At 36.5% G+C, this 16,120-nt stretch overlaps 1 protein-coding gene across 1 annotated transcript in view; it reads left to right on the forward strand.

Annotated features, from left to right (window-relative positions):
• The first annotated feature begins 1,756 nt into the window (after nucleotides 1–1,756).
• LOC141392204 (uncharacterized) overlaps nucleotides 1,757–16,120 on the forward strand; it is a 56,143-nt gene continuing 41,779 nt past the window's right edge. The window contains exon 1 of the mRNA XM_073965158.1: nucleotides 1,757–2,990. Coding sequence (XP_073821259.1) covers nucleotides 1,757–2,990 — 1,234 coding nt within the window. The remainder of the gene's footprint in view (nucleotides 2,991–16,120) is intronic.

Consider the following 16,120-nt stretch of genomic DNA (forward strand, 5'->3'; position numbering starts at 1 on the left):
CAAATCAAAAATGTCTGGGCTGGTTTTCTGGGTTGACAATACTTTTTGTAAACAAAATTAGATTATGATAGTTCCTACAATCGGTATTGTTAACGATTTTTACAATATTGCGGAAATTCGAAAGTTGTTTTTGTTTTCTGTGTTTGGAACAAAAGATGGTATTTTTGGATTTGGATTACAATGTTTGAACAAAACAAATACATTTTTGGAACCAAAACAGATATTTTTGTTTCAACAAAAGCGAAAAATATTTTTTCTCTGCGTGTAGATGGCGCAAACAAGTGGATGAAGAGATGACAAGGTGCGGTATCCCAAAAAGCGAAGCACCAAACAGAGAGAATTGGAGATCTTTTCTTAGTTCGGCCTATAGAACAAATGTTCTGTAATGGGCCAGCTAAGTAAGTAAGTACGCTAAGGAGAGTAAAGATATGGGCTATTTTAGAAGTTATAATGAATTTGGACAAAATATTAGGAGATCCAAAGTTTGGAAGTGGGTGCCTCGTTCAATTGGGGGGGAAGTACCGGAAGTTGTGGACCGGTGTTGCCCATCTTCGAACTGAAGCTAAGTTTGGACAAAATATGACGGAGGCCAAATTTTGGAACTAATCGGTTGATCAGTTCGAGAGTTATCGTGCTATCCAGCCACTACATATTATACCATATGGATTTTTTACGAATTTCGAGCTGTTTTCTCAAGTAGTATGGACTTGCCCCTGAAAAAAACTTCTACCGTCGTAATTGAGGCAGCAAGCTGCTTCAAGAGTAATCAAAGTGATTCGAGAGCAGGTCTAAAGGCCGCGGCACATACGGCACGTTGATACAACAAAAATCAATGCGATTCGCGAGCAGTCCTAAACTGAACTTATCCGAGATATTGTGTGGGAGGTACCTGAAGGAGTGGACCGGTATAATCCACATTGGAACCACATCTAAGTCTGGTAGAAACTTCACGATGTGCAAAGTACGGTCGGAAGGGTCGGTCACTCCCTTCAAGAGTTATCTTGCGCACAAATTTTCGGAACATTTTCGAATTTTTGTGGGGGAGGTACCTGAAGGAGTGGACCGATATGGCTCAATTTCAAACTTAAACTATGTTTGGACAAAATATTACTAACCCAAAATTTTGGATCCGTGCGGAGTTGTTTTTTTTTTTCTCTTTTTTGTCTCCCATCGGACGCCTCCCCAGGTGGTGGATAGGGGAACGCTCAATATATGATGGGTACCGCAAAAATAAAATATGTGGGGCGAACCAAAAGAAAAAAGGAAAAAGCAGTGTCTGTTCCCATATTGGGCGACTGCAAACAGCGTCTGTACTCCAGTGGAGCGGCTGAATACCGAGAAGGAAAACTGTAAACCCTTCAGAAGGCAACGGGAAACCATTGAAGTAATATCCCATGAAAATCATGCAACTATGGACACACATGAACAACGGCCCTCAATCTCCGGTCATACGAGGGTGCTAAGAATCCCCGGAGGTAAAACAAAACACACTCTGAATATTGGTACATGGAACGTGCGAAGTCTTTATGAATCTGGAAAGTTTGCTAATACCGTGAATGAAATGAATAAATTGAAAATCGATATTTTAGGAGTCTGCGAAACCTGGTGGCCTGACAGTGGAGACTTTGTCTCTGAAAATGTTAAAATGTATTATTCAGGAAATATGAATAAAAATCACAGGAACGGCGTTGGAGTTATTGTTAAAAAACATATAGCAAAATGTGTATCAGGCTTTATTCCCAAATCTGATAGAACAATGCTTATACAATTGGAAGCAAGACCACTAAAAATTAATATTATACAAGTATATGCACCTACCGCTGATAAAAGCAAAGAAGAAGTCGAAGAGTTTTACGAAGATATTAAATACTTAATGAACATGACTAAACACCATGAAATAACAATAGTTCAAGGCGACTTTAATGCTAAAGTGGGCCAAGATATAGTGCCCGGGATTACGGGAAAACATGGCCTAGGAGAGAGGAATGAAAGAGGCAGCAGAATGATCCAATACTGCCAGGAACATAACATGAAAATTACAAACACAATGTTCTCCCTTCCCCCTAGAAGACTGTATACCTGGAAGTCACCCCAGGATAAACCAACAAACATAGTGAGGAATCAAATCGATTATATATTAATTAACAAACGCTATTCTTCTTTTGTAACAAAAACCTCTACGTATCCAGGAGCGGACGTCCCATCCGATCATGTATTACTGATGACAAAGCTACAAACAAAGCTAAGGACAAATATGAAGAAAAAAATACGTAAGAGAATTAACGTTGAGAAACTTGATGAGCCATCGACAAAAACAGAAATAAAAGCCCTCATAGGGCAAGAATTTAGTAAAATTGAAGGAATGGACAGTGAAAGCATATGGAAGTCGGTAAAACAATCGCTAAAATCAATAGCAGATAATAATTTAGGAAGCAATCCAAGAAAACGGAAGAATGAATGGATGACTGCAGAAATACTGGGCCTAATGGAAGAACGTCGAAAATATAAGAATTCCAACTACGAATTATATCATGAATTAAATAAAGAAGTACAATCTGCAATCAGAGCAGCGAAAAATGACAATCTTAACAAACAATGCCAGGAGATCGAAAGATTACAAGAACTTCATGACGATTTTAATCTCCACAAAAAAATTAAGGAAGCAGCGGGAATATATCGTAAATCACTGCCAAAAGTTCTATACAACAGCAACAATGAAGCTGTTTTTGATATTACGGAGAAAAAGGCTATATGGCAGAATTACATAACCTCTCTTTATACAGATGAAAACAGATCAAACTACGACATAATGGAACCCGAGCCACAAGTAGGAACTCCGATAACTAAACAAGAAACTGAAGCTGCTATTAAATCTTTAAAAATGAAGAAAGCATGTGGTCCAGATGAAATCCCATCCGAAATTCTTAAACTGATTGAAGGCGATAATATCAACATACTTGTAAGGCTTTTTAATTGCATATATGAAACCGGTAAATATCCACAGGACTGGCTAAAATCTACGTTCATAGCTATTCCTAAAAAAGGACATCCAAAAGCATGCAACGATTATAGACTAATTAGTCTTATGAGCCATGCCCTTAAAATTTTTCTCAAGATAATTCATGGCAGGATATATAAAAGATGTGAAAATGTTATGGGATTCTCTCAATTCGGCTTTAAAGAAGGAATGGGAACACGTGAAGCGCTTTTTTCAATTGAAGTTCTTCTTCAAAAATGTAAAAATGCTCAAAAAGACGTTTATATTTGCTTTATAGACTATGAAAAAGCATTTGATACAGTCAAACACGATAAACTTGTAGAAATCCTTGCATCTATTGGTATCGAAGAAAAGGAAATTCGCTGCATAAAAAGTTTATATTGGCAACAGACAGCACAGGTTGATGTTGAAGGAGAGATGACTGAAGATATAATAATATCTAAAGGTGTTAGGCAAGGATGTATATTGTCGCCTTTACTATTCAATGTATACTCCGAAAAAATATTTCAGGAATCATTTAAAGATGTTCAGAAAGGAATATTTGTAAATGGCGCTTTCATCAACAATATAAGATATGCAGACGACACAACAATCTTAGCTGACAGCATGTCAGGTCTTCAATATCTCTTAAATAGGCTGGTAGCACAAAGCGAGTTGTATGGGTTAAAAATCAATATTAAGAAAACAAAATATATGATTGTGAGCAAAGAAAACCGCTGTCCCCCTTTCACATTAACAATAAAAGATACACCAGTAGAGAGAGTATACAGCTTTAAATATCTCGGTGCAGTGATAAATGACAAGCTGGATAACTCATCCGAAATAAGATGCCGAATTGAAATGGCGAGGGAAGCATTTATCAAGTACAAGAAAATCTTTACCAGCCATGATATAAACATAAAAACCAAGCTGCGATACATGAAAACATATGTATGGTCAGTTCTGTTATACGCTGTCGAAGTTTGGACCTTAAAGGCAACAGATATTAAAAAACTAGAAGCTTTTGAAATGTGGACATACAGAAGAATATTGAAAATTCCATGGACGCAGTTTGTTTCAAACAGTGAGGTACTGCAAAGGCTACACCAGGAAAAGGAAATAATCCATATAATAAAAAAACGAAAAACAGCTTATCTTGGTCATATAATGCGAAACAACAAATATAAGCTACTCCAAAATATAATCCGAACAAAAATTGAAGGAAGACCCACTAGAGGAAGAAAGGAAATGATATGGATTAATAACATACAGGAGTGGACTGGTATCCAAGATGTTGGGAATCTTCTGAGCGAAAGCCGAAACAGAGAGTCATTTGCTGAGATAATAAGAAATTTATAAAAACCAAAATGAAATTTATAATGTAACAGATGTAATATGTATGTATATAATTGCATTGATCGCCAAAATTCGAAAAACGAATAGGCAAATAAAGAAGAAGAAGAAAATTTTGGACCAAATCGGTTTATCCGTTCGAGAGTTATCGTGCGCACCAGGCAGCCAGACAGATGGACGGACATTGCTAAATCGACTCCAAATTGTCTGAAACGGATTTCGTTTAAACATACTTGGGGTCTAAAACCATTATTTCGATGAGAAACATTTTGCCCGTATAAAAGTGTATATGCCCTCGTTAGCATAAATGCTGAGGGTATAACAAATAAAGATGACCTCAACTTTCTTGGCAACCACTCTGCCGATTTTGGAGAATGTTATTTGAAGAAAGGTTTAATATGTAACCTGTTACTTAGTATCCCTCAATTTCCATTTTTAAGTTACTGTAAATAACGATTAATCACTGTTCTACGTCTGAAACCCACCCACACATTTCGAATCTCCATATTTTCTATGTTAACATTTTTCTCCGCACATTTTAACTTTAATCATGTCAGGTAAATCAATAACTAAGTCAGCCCATCAATTCATTCACAAAGTTAGTAGTCACGCAATGGCCTCTTATACAAATTCTGCTTTTCAATCGTATTCAAAACGTGTGGTCAAATCAATTAATACCAACCAACACAAAAAGGATATCTAGTTATATTGAATATTTGTAAAAGTTAACCAAAACCACATTTTGTGATTAATCAAAGAAAAGTCAAACAAGGACAGAAGAGATTCTTGAAAAGATACACCAAAATTACCCGAAATAAATCACTAAGGCCTTAGATATAAATCAAATTCCACACAGAAAAGCAATTAAATTAATGTTTTGTAGATTCTGTTTGAGGTTTATTTATTTGGTTGTGTCATCATCATTGTCATGCAAACCAATTCAAACACACTACAGATAGAGCAAATTAGGAAAATACAAACACAAGGACAAACATGACAATGGGATTAATATCCTTTAATTCGAATGAAAGAATGTGAAGGAAAACTACAGTGCGGAGCGGTTATAAAAAATTGTTTTGATAGTAATTTATGTGAAGGCTTTACTAATGGCCAAATGGGCATCTAACGTTATAAACACATTATTTTGTATTCAGGATGTATTTTTTTGGATATCAGTTTACGCCTGTTCATATTAACCATGTTCGCCTGTCTATAGGACATAAAATAACACAAAGAAAATAACAAATATTTCCTGTTTTTTTTCGCACAGGAAATAACACGTGAATGCTTGAATGATTTTAACCTTTTTTTTGGAGAAGATGGGCAGAAATAATCTCTTAAGAGTATTGCCTAGATTTACATTTCAGATGCTTTCTTGTAAGAGGTGTGGAAAACAATACTACATATTGTTATTGGAAATGGAACATATTACCATTTTAATTCCATGACACTGTGATTTATGTGTTCTGTTTTTCATTTGAAAGGATATTTTAGTAGATCAGATTTAAAATCTAATAAAAATAAGCCTGATTATACTGCAGAAGTTGGCATGAAATTGAATTTTGTGCTTTATGTATTTAATTAATCCCGGCCGACTGCGATAAAACAGAATTTAAAGAAATGCGTCAACTTATAAATACAACATAACTTAAATTGAGCTTTCAGAAGAAAAAAAAGAAATAATTGGTCTGTTCCAGTACTGCAAGGATCTACTAATTTTTACTATTTTCTTCGATAACATAAAGGAAAAAATGTTATCGTAGTAAAAATTAGTAGCTTCTTGCAGGTTCTGGAACAGAGCAAATAATTCTGTTTCTTTTTGTGAAAGAATCTTCAAGTTTTACTATTTTTATAATAATTATTATTATATTTGTCATTCCATTCGTAACACATTGAAATATTCCTTGGAGACCCTTTTAATTATACATGTTCAGTGGTGACCAATACATTTGCAACAAAATTACAAGTTTTAGAAAATTTTCTGTAAACAAATGTTTTTAAAGAAAAATTAGGTATTGTTTTGCAATTATTTATAGCTCAATACAATTTTAACACGATATCCAACCGGAATTAAGCAAAAAAATTTAAAATATATAAAACGCATTAAAATTTAATGGTCAAAAAATATGCAACTTAACCAAATCGCATGCAAAAATCTTCAATATAATTTTTAATATGATTCAAACTATTTGTTTTTTTGTTTCTGGAAGTTTAAAAGTGAGTAAAATTTTAACACTGATATCAGTCATACGTACTTCATAGGGGGAGTCGCGGGTCTATGGGGAGGAGCATGAAGATGGGTGTTAGATTCGGATACTTCGGGAATAATGCAAATTTCTTGACATTCAAGTTTTTGATTTAATAAAAATCAGAGTACAGAGTGTAGTTATGTCGTTTTTTAGCAACAATCAGAAGTCTGGGTGTCGGAAAACATACAAGCCTAGGGATCTTGATGATATAAGACTATAATATTTTGGCATTTGTTTTGTCAAAGCTGATTTTAAAAAACTTCGCTTTTATATGGTTTGCGACAACTCTCGATTTATTCATATGACGCCTGGCCTAGACATTCAGATTAGTTTAGAAAAATTTAATGCTATTGATATTAATGATATTGGTACTGAAGAAACTAACGTAGGTAGCATAGAGTGTAACTCAGCAGTCGGTGACAATATTATGTGTCAAGGAAAAATTCTGACATTTTGTAAACTAACACTAACGTAGATCAATATGTAACAAGATCAGTTTAATCATTCCACATCAGAAATACATGTGAAATCATAGCGATATCCAAGCTACTCCAATTTTAATAAAATATGGAAAAAGAGGTAGGGTTATTATACGTTCCTTAGTTTGCTCAGAATACATTTTTGTAAAATTCTTCATGTCTTTTGTGTGAAAAATTACCTAAGGTAGTCTGACATAAGACAAAGGAGTCTGACCTCAAACTAATGGGTACTTTACACGATATGTTTTTAACATATGGGTTGTCACTTTTTAAATACAAAATGTATATGCAAAGTGACAACCCATATGTAAAAAACATATCGTGTAAAGTACCCATAAGATATTCCGACATCAGACTGAATGAACAGGAATCTGATCTCAAACTAAAGTAGTCTGACATAATACAAAGAAGTCTTAGACAAACTAATCTAACCTCAAGCTAACGTAGTCTGACATAAGACAGAGGAGTTTGATCTCAAACTAGGTTAGTCTGACATAAGAAAAAGCTGTCTAACCTCAAACTAGGGTAGTCTGATATAAGGCAAAGGAGTCTGACCTCAAACTAAAATAGTCTGTCATCAGACAAAGGAACCTGATCTGAAACTAAGGTAACCTGAAATAATACAAAAAAGTCTGATCTCAAACTAAGGTTGTTTTACATAAGACTGGGGATTCTTACCTCAAACTAAGGTAGTCTGATATAAGATAATGAGTCTGACATCAAACTAAGATATTATGACATCAGACAAAGGAGTCTGATCTAAAACTAAGGTAGTCTGATACAAGACAGAGGATTCTCACCTCAAACTAAGGTAGTCTGACATAAGAAAAAGCAGTCTAACCTCAAACTAGGGTAGTCTGATATAAGACAAAGGAGTTTGGCCTCAAACTAAGATATTCCGACATCAGACAAAGGAATCTGATCTCAAATTAAGGTAGTCTGACATAACACAAAGAAGTCTAATCTCAAATAAGGTATTCTGACATAAGACAAATGGATCTAATTTCAAACTAAGATAGTCTGACACAATACAAAGGAGTTTGATCTCTTTGACATCAGACAAATGAGTCTGTACTAAAACTAAGGTAGTCTGACCTCAAACTAGGGTAGTCAAACTAAGATAGTCTGACATCAGACAAAGGAATCTTATCTGGAACTAGGGTAACCAGAAATAATACAAAAAGGCTGATTTCAAACTAAGGTAGTCTGATATAAGGCAGAGGATTCACACCTCAAACTAAGGTAGTCTGACATAAGAAAAAGCAGTCTAACCTCAAACTAGGGTAGTTTGATATAAGACAAATGAGTCTGACCTCAAACTAAGATATTCCGACATCAGACAAACGAATCTGATCTCAAATTAAGGTAGCCTGACATAACACAAAGAAGTCTAATCTCAAATAAGGTATTCTGACATAAGACAAAAGAATCTAATTTCAAACTAAGATAGTCTGACACAAGACAGAGGAGTTTGATCTCAAAATAAGGTAGTCTGACATCAGACAAATGAGTCTGAGCTCAAACTAAGGTAGTCTGACCTCAAACTAGTGTAGTCTGATATAAGGCAAAGGAGACTGACCTCAAACTAAGATAGTCTGACATCAGACAAAGGAATCTGATTTGAAACTAAGGTAACCTGAAATAATGCAAAAAGTCTGATCTGAAACTAAGGTTGTTTTACATAAGACAGGGGATTCTCACCTCAAACTATGGTATTCTGATATAAGACAAAGGAGTCTGACAACTAACTGATCTGAAACTAAGGTAGTCTGACATAAAACAGAGGATTCTCGCCTAAAACTAAGGTAGCCTGAAATAAGAAAAAGCAGTCTAACCTCAAACTTGAGTAGTCTGATTTAAAACAAAGGAGCATGGCCTCAAACTAAGATATTCCGCCATCAGACAAAGGAATCTGATCTCAAATTAAGGTAGCCTGACATAACACAAAGAAGTCTAATCTCAAAAAAGGTATTCGGACATAAGACAAAAGAATCTAATTTCAAACTAAGGTAGTCTGACATAAGACAAAAGAATCTAATTTCAAACTAAGGTAGTCTGACATCAGACAAATGAGTCGGAGCTCAAACTAGGGTAGTCTGATATAAGACAAAGGAGTCCGACCTCAAACTATGATAGTCTGACATCAGACAAATGAATCTAATCTCAAACTAAGGTAGTCGGACATAATACAAAGAAGTCTGATCTCAAACTAAGATTGTCTGACATAAGACAGGGGATTCCCACTTCAAAATAAGGTAGTCTGTTATAAGACAAATGAGTCTGATATCAAACTAAGATAGTCCGACATCAGGCAAAGGAGTCTGATCTAACACTAAGGTAGTCTGACATCAGACAGAGGAGCGTATCAGAGCGAGTACTACTGATCTATTGACGTTATAACGGGCGATAGCATTAAAAGTTCGGGATTCTATAAAGGCAATAAGTTTTAGAAAGCCCGTCAGATGATAATTTACCGCACACATTTTGTGTATAGACATTTCCGGGAAGAGTACAGGCATCCCAAAAAAAGATTTCAACACATTTACTGCTCCCTAGAATACATAAAGCCTATCCCATAAATTTATGAAAAAAATGTGTTTCTTATGTAATTACATGTCAAAAAACATTACTTATTGTTAAACAAGTGAGAAAAGGCTATAGTCGGTACGGGGCCGACTATGTGATACCCTACACCACTACCCCTGTGCATAATCTTTTCACTCGAAAACATTTCTTTTGCGGAGATACGAAAGTTTTCACCTATCTGGCTTTTATACCAAATGACTTAAGGCGAACTGAACCAAAATAATTAATATTTAGTTTTATATTTGACTACTCTCGACATCACCAACATCAATAGGCTTCTATTTCTGTGAGAAAATTTCGTCATGATCCGATCAAAATCCCGACTTGTAGTGTGATTGCAGAAAAAGTGGAAAAAGGATGCATTACCGAGTATTGCGATATCTCTATTATTTGACCACCTACGCCAACCTAATTTGCATAATTTTAAAGATGGGATTTTCTACTTTCTTAGTCAGGCTTTGCATTTAGAAGGTCCCCAACCAAAGGTGTGATATCTGTCATTATTGTTAAAATCGCAAAAATGAAAAGTTGGGTTCTATTAGCGACTATTGCGATATCATCGTTGTGTGACCACCTGCGACAACCTATGTTACATCGTTTCAAAGGTAATATTTTCTACTTTCATTGTCAAGTTTTGCTTTTTATATACCCCTTATAGACGCTAAGATATTTGCTTTGGAACAAAATGTAGACTTTTTCTCCAAATAACTTTTTTGCTCATTCCGACCCCTAATTATTATCCGATCATCACCAAAATCAATAGGCTTCTTCCCCTCCGGGACCCCATCAACACCCAAAATTTCGTGACGATCCGATCAAAATTGCGACCTGTAGCGTGATTTCCAAAAAAAAATAGAAAAATGGGATGTATTACCGACTATTGCTATATCTCCGTTAGTTGGTCACCTACGCCGACTTGGTTGCATCATTGTAAAGATGGGATCTTCTACATTCATAGTCAGGGTTTGCATTTAAAAGTCCCCAACCAAAGCTTTGATATTCGACATTATAATTAAAATCGCAAGAATTTGGGTTTTATTTGCGATTATTGTAATATCTTCGTTGTTTGATCACCTACGAGAACTTACTTTACATCATTAGAAAGGTGATGTTTTCTACTTTTATTGTCAGCTTGCTTTTGGTATACCCCATATAGAAGCTGAGATATTCGCTTTGGAAAAAACCGTTGTCTTTTTATCCACATAAGTTTTTTGCCGATTCCGACCCCTGAATATTATCCGACCATCCCCAAAATCAATAGGCTTCTTCCCCTCCGGGACCCTCATCAACACCCATCATCCGATCCGATCAAAATTGCGACCTGTAGCGTGATTACAAGGTTTAGATGGACAGACGGTACAAAATTCTTCGGAGAGGTTCTTTCGAATTTTAACCTAGTATCTGTTAAAGTCTTCTTACAAAGCAGCGGGCTGTCGAATGCTGCTTTATAATCGACAAAAAGGTGGTAGGTGTCGATCTGCACCTCTTGGGTCTTCTCCAGTATTTGCCGCAGGGTAAATATCTGGTCAATGGTGGACTTGCCAGGTCTAAAGCCGCATTGGTATGGTCCAATTATCTTGTTGACCATAGGCTTTAGTCGTTCGTACAATATCCCTGACACGATCTTGTAGACAATAGGGAGTAGACTTATGCCCCTATAGTTAGAGCATACAGTCTTATCTCCCTTCTTGTGGACGGGGCACAGGATACTCAGGTTCCAATCGTCGGGTACTCGTTCTTTCTGCCAGATGGTGCTAACTAGCTGATGAATACACCTTATCAGCGTGTCGCCTCCGGTTTTGAACAGCTCGGCTGGTAAGCCATCGGCTCCTGCTGCCTTATTATTCTTCAGCCGTTTTTTTGCTGTCTTTACCTCATCTTGGCTGGGCGGTATACATTCAATACCATCTTCTGGGATTGGGACTGTGGTATCTTCGTCGTCTTCGCTGCTATTGGATACTAACAGTTTTGAAAAATGTTCTTTCCATATCCTGAGTACACTATCTGTATCAGTTACCAAATTACCTTGCTGGTCTCTACAGAAGGATGCGCCTGTACCAAAGCCATCAGTTTGATGCTTGACTCTTTGGTAGAATTTTCGGACTTCATTCTGGCTCCTGTACATCTCGATTTTTTCACATTCCCGCTTTTCCATCTCTCTCTTTTTCCTGCGGAAAAGACGTTTCTCCTCTCTCCTTTTCTCCCTGTATCTCTCTCGTGCGCTACGCGTTGCTACGGATTGTAAAGTAGCCCTATATGCCGCATTTTTCTCTTCGGTGGCAGCACGACACTCCTGATCATACCATGGATTCCTTGGTGGAGGCCTCTGGTATCCAAGTGTTGATTTTGCGGCTGTTTGCATGGAGTGGGCAATGCTTTGCCATTGCGCTGATATGTTATCGGGATGAGGAGTGCTTTGATAAGCAATTGGGCTAGTTGAGTGGAATATGCTGTGGCTATCTGTTGTGATTGCAGCTTATCGATGTCTAACTTTCGTGTTGTGTCTGTTCGTACTTTGTTTGCTACGTTTAAGCGGGTGCGTACCTTTGCTGCAACAAGGTAGTGGTCCGAATCAATGTTTGCGCCTCGGAACGATCGTACATCCAACACGCTCGATGAATGTTTTCCATCTATCACAACACGATCAATTTGATTTCTTGTTTTCTGATCTGGAGACAGCCAGGTGCCCTTATGAATATCGAGATGATTAAATCTGGTACTACTAACTACCATGTTTTTTTTCAGCTGCAAAGTCTATCAGCCTCATACCATTGTCAGATGTTTCACTGTGGAGGCTGAATTTCCCGACTGTTGGGCCAAAGATATTCTCCTTACCAATTTTGGCATTAAAATCGCCTAGAATGATTTTAATGTCATGGGCAGGGCAACGGTCATATGTTTCTTCTAAGCGCTCGTAAAATATATCTTTCTCTGTTCGTCCTTTTCTTCAGTGGGAGCATGAGCGCAAATAAAGCTGATGTTGAAGAATTTAGCTTTTATTCGAATTGCAGCAAGTCTTTCATTCACTGGAGTGAAGCTGGATACCAGATGTTTTAGTCTCCGACTAACTACAAATCCGCAACCAAACTCATGCTTTACGTCATGGCAGCTATAATACAGTGCGTCAACTTTAGGTGTTGTTGTGACGCCTTTCCCAATCCATCGTATTTCCTGTATGGCAGTAATATCGGCCTTGTACTTTTCAAGTACGTCTGCCAATGCGAAGACTGCACCTTCTCTATAAAGAGTGCGAACATTCAAGGTGCAGATTCGCAGATCATGGTCCTTAAAACGTTTGCGGGGTTCGTCAACTTCAGAGGGGGTTGTTTTTCTTTTCTTTCGTTTTTTCATAGTATGCTGTTTTTTCTAGGGGAGGGTTACTAACCCGACGTCCAAAACCAACTTTTTAACGTTCTTATGGGAGAACGCGCGGCACATGTTAGCTCACTACCTTTAACGGGTGTTAAAGGCAGTTCCCCAGGTGACACCACGGGGAGGTCAGTGTCCACTTGAGATGAAAGAGGGACCAAGATAAATTTTGGGCTTTGCCATGTTAAAACCGGTCAGGACCGTTGCTTGGTATCTTCCATCCCCTACGTCACCCGTACATATTTTACGTATGCTAATATATCTACCAGGTATAGATCAGGTTTGAATCTGGACTATATTTGCCCATTCCTTCAAATACCTCCCACACAAAATTTCGGATAAGTTCACTTTAAGACCTGCTCTTGACTAACTTTGATTTCTGTTGAAGCAAATTGCAATCGCTGCACAGTGCGAAATATGGGAACTTTAGTGGAACTTTACTCAAAAATTAAAGCACATAAAACTAATGAGATTCTTGTTGCATTCTATTGCTAAGTATCCCATGACTAATGCCTCATATTCAGTTTTGCGATTTACCCCGCGAAACAACTAGAAATGCACCTAAAAGTTTCACTTTTGCTTTACAATATTTATTTTCTTAAAAAATTGCTTCTAGCTTTGCTTAAGTAATATAGTGATATAAAGAAATTGTACATTAGTTGACTATAGTTTTTGTTGCTTTTATAATTCTCGACAATTTTTTGATTATTTGTCGTTTATAGATTTGTAATATCTAATTAAGTTTGGTTGCTATTCGTTCCCCAAAAATTTGATTTTTTAAAAGTCTACTAAATTATATTTTTATAAGTTTTGGAGGTTTTTTAATGTATTGTGGTGAATTGCAGATTAAATCGCACATTTTCTGAGATGTAGGATATTTTTCTATAGACAAATCAAAAATTAGCTGCAGGTTCGCGCAGGTTTGCGAGATATGCGACTTTTTCAGAAAGTCATTCATACATATATCTATATTTTTGAAAATTTGATAGAAGAACCGGCATTAGACGTCAATGTTGATTTCGTTTATCCCAAAATGGGTTCACCAATACTAAGAAATGTTGCTTTTAATAGTTTTATGACTATTCTTGCGAATTTCATTCACATTTTATAGAAAAAATAGTCAAATTTGAGCAGTTTTCTCAGGACATCGTTAAGTACCTAAAACAAAGCATAGTTGCCCCAGATGCTTTTAGGCGATATACTCATTTGTAGAACCGTGTAATAAGATAAGCATATCCTGAGTCGAAATGTACAATTTGTAAAATTTATGTTATATCAATGACACTATACTAAAAATAAAAAATATCAATTTTTTTTTTCATTTACTGACGTATGTATGTGGATGCTTTGGCGGAGAGGCAAAAGCAAGGATCTATGCTCTGAATTATTTTTTACAATATTTTCTATTCAATGAAGACAAATTTTAAAGTAAACCAAACTAGGTTGGCAATAATTACCTAACACCATTTAAATATCCCAAATGGGGTGCCCCCTCATATTGGGGCTATAGCAAAACGAGAAAATACGTTGCTAATATTTCGCAAAACGGTTTTCTACCTACGGAGAACATAAAGTACCAAAATGCAAAGAAATGTGCTTGGAATCTTTAAAATATGTTATATTGGCCGGTACCGCTCAATGGGGGCTATACCTATACGCGAACAGATATTGACAATATTTTGTACATATGTTCTCCATCCACTGAAACCCCAATATACCAATTTGCAGTAAAATCGGTTGAAAAATTAACCTAATACGTAAAAACGGTCATCACCGATATGTGGGGGCTATAGGAAACCGCAGGTCTATGTGACCCATATTTATCCACATACGACCCTCAACTATGAGAAACATTTTTGGAAAGTTTTAGTAACCTACGTTCTTCACATTAACAGTTATGAGTAAAGTTCCACTAAAGTGTCCATATTTTGCACTGTGCGCTGTTTCCATTACAACGGTAAACATTTTGTCAGTGGCAAGTCCATACTTCTTGGAAAAACATCCCGAAAGTTGTAAAAAACCCTTATGGCACCATATGTAGTAGCTGTAGTGCACAATACTCTTGAACTGATAAACCGATTTAATTCAAAATCTGGCCTTCGTCATATTTTGTCCAAACTTAGTTTAACTTCTAAAACGGCCCATATCGGTCTTCTCCTTAGGATACCTCCCCCACAAAAGTTCAACATTTGGGTCTGTTAGGAGATCCTTTGCAAATTTATACCGATGATGTTTTTTGTGGTCCGGTTTGCAGCCATATATGTTTTCCGAGGACAAGTCCATGCTTCCTGGCATACTGGTCGAACAGGTGTACGATAACCCTCTGAAATGACTAGTGAGCGCGATATCTATCGAAAAGTTATGACTCTCAAAATAAGATCCACTTCGGTAATGCACTATGTTGGTCCATTCCCTCTTCCGCAAAACTTTTGAACTTTAATCCTAATCCACATTTTTGTCGGCAAGTTCAAATGTCCAAAAAGTGCCACAAAATTCTGAAAAGACCCTAAATACATTCGATCTGTCCGTAGATGAAAGTTCCAATTCACTTATGCTGAGGATATATCGAAAAAGCCGACTGATACTTTTTTACTTGTTTAATATAGTTTTTTTTTATAATTCCACTTTTTTTAAAGATCGATATGTCTGTAACCATTAGGCAAAAAATCTGAAATTGTACTGAAATGTTTTGCAAAAGATAAAGGAAATCACAGACTACGTTTCTCCAAAGTGTCCGATTTCACTCAGAATTCCTCACATACACTTGCATACGATTAAAAATGTACCTCATCGAACTAATGTTTTTAGGTCCCAGGTATTTTTGGACGAGATTTGGAGCCGATTTAATTATAATGCCCTCTAACTAGACAGGGATCAAAGGAATCAACCGATTATGTCCAAATTTGGGCCTGGTAATATCGTCGGTGTCATGCTTAAGTGTTCCACATTCCATTTTTGACATTTTGAGTTACAGTTGCCTTTCAAAGTTTTCAACCCTGCTCTTTCTGAATTTCTAGGCGGGTTTCCTCTATCTTTTATAGTTTTCGAGATATAGAAAAGTCAATATGTTCCATATCCACTTTGAACGCAAAAAATCTGCTTTTTTG

The sequence above is a fragment of the Musca autumnalis genome, unplaced genomic scaffold, assembly GCF_047663935.1.
Source record: "Musca autumnalis isolate F117 unplaced genomic scaffold, ASM4766393v1 scaffold_2, whole genome shotgun sequence".
Taxonomy (NCBI): domain Eukaryota; kingdom Metazoa; phylum Arthropoda; class Insecta; order Diptera; family Muscidae; genus Musca; species Musca autumnalis.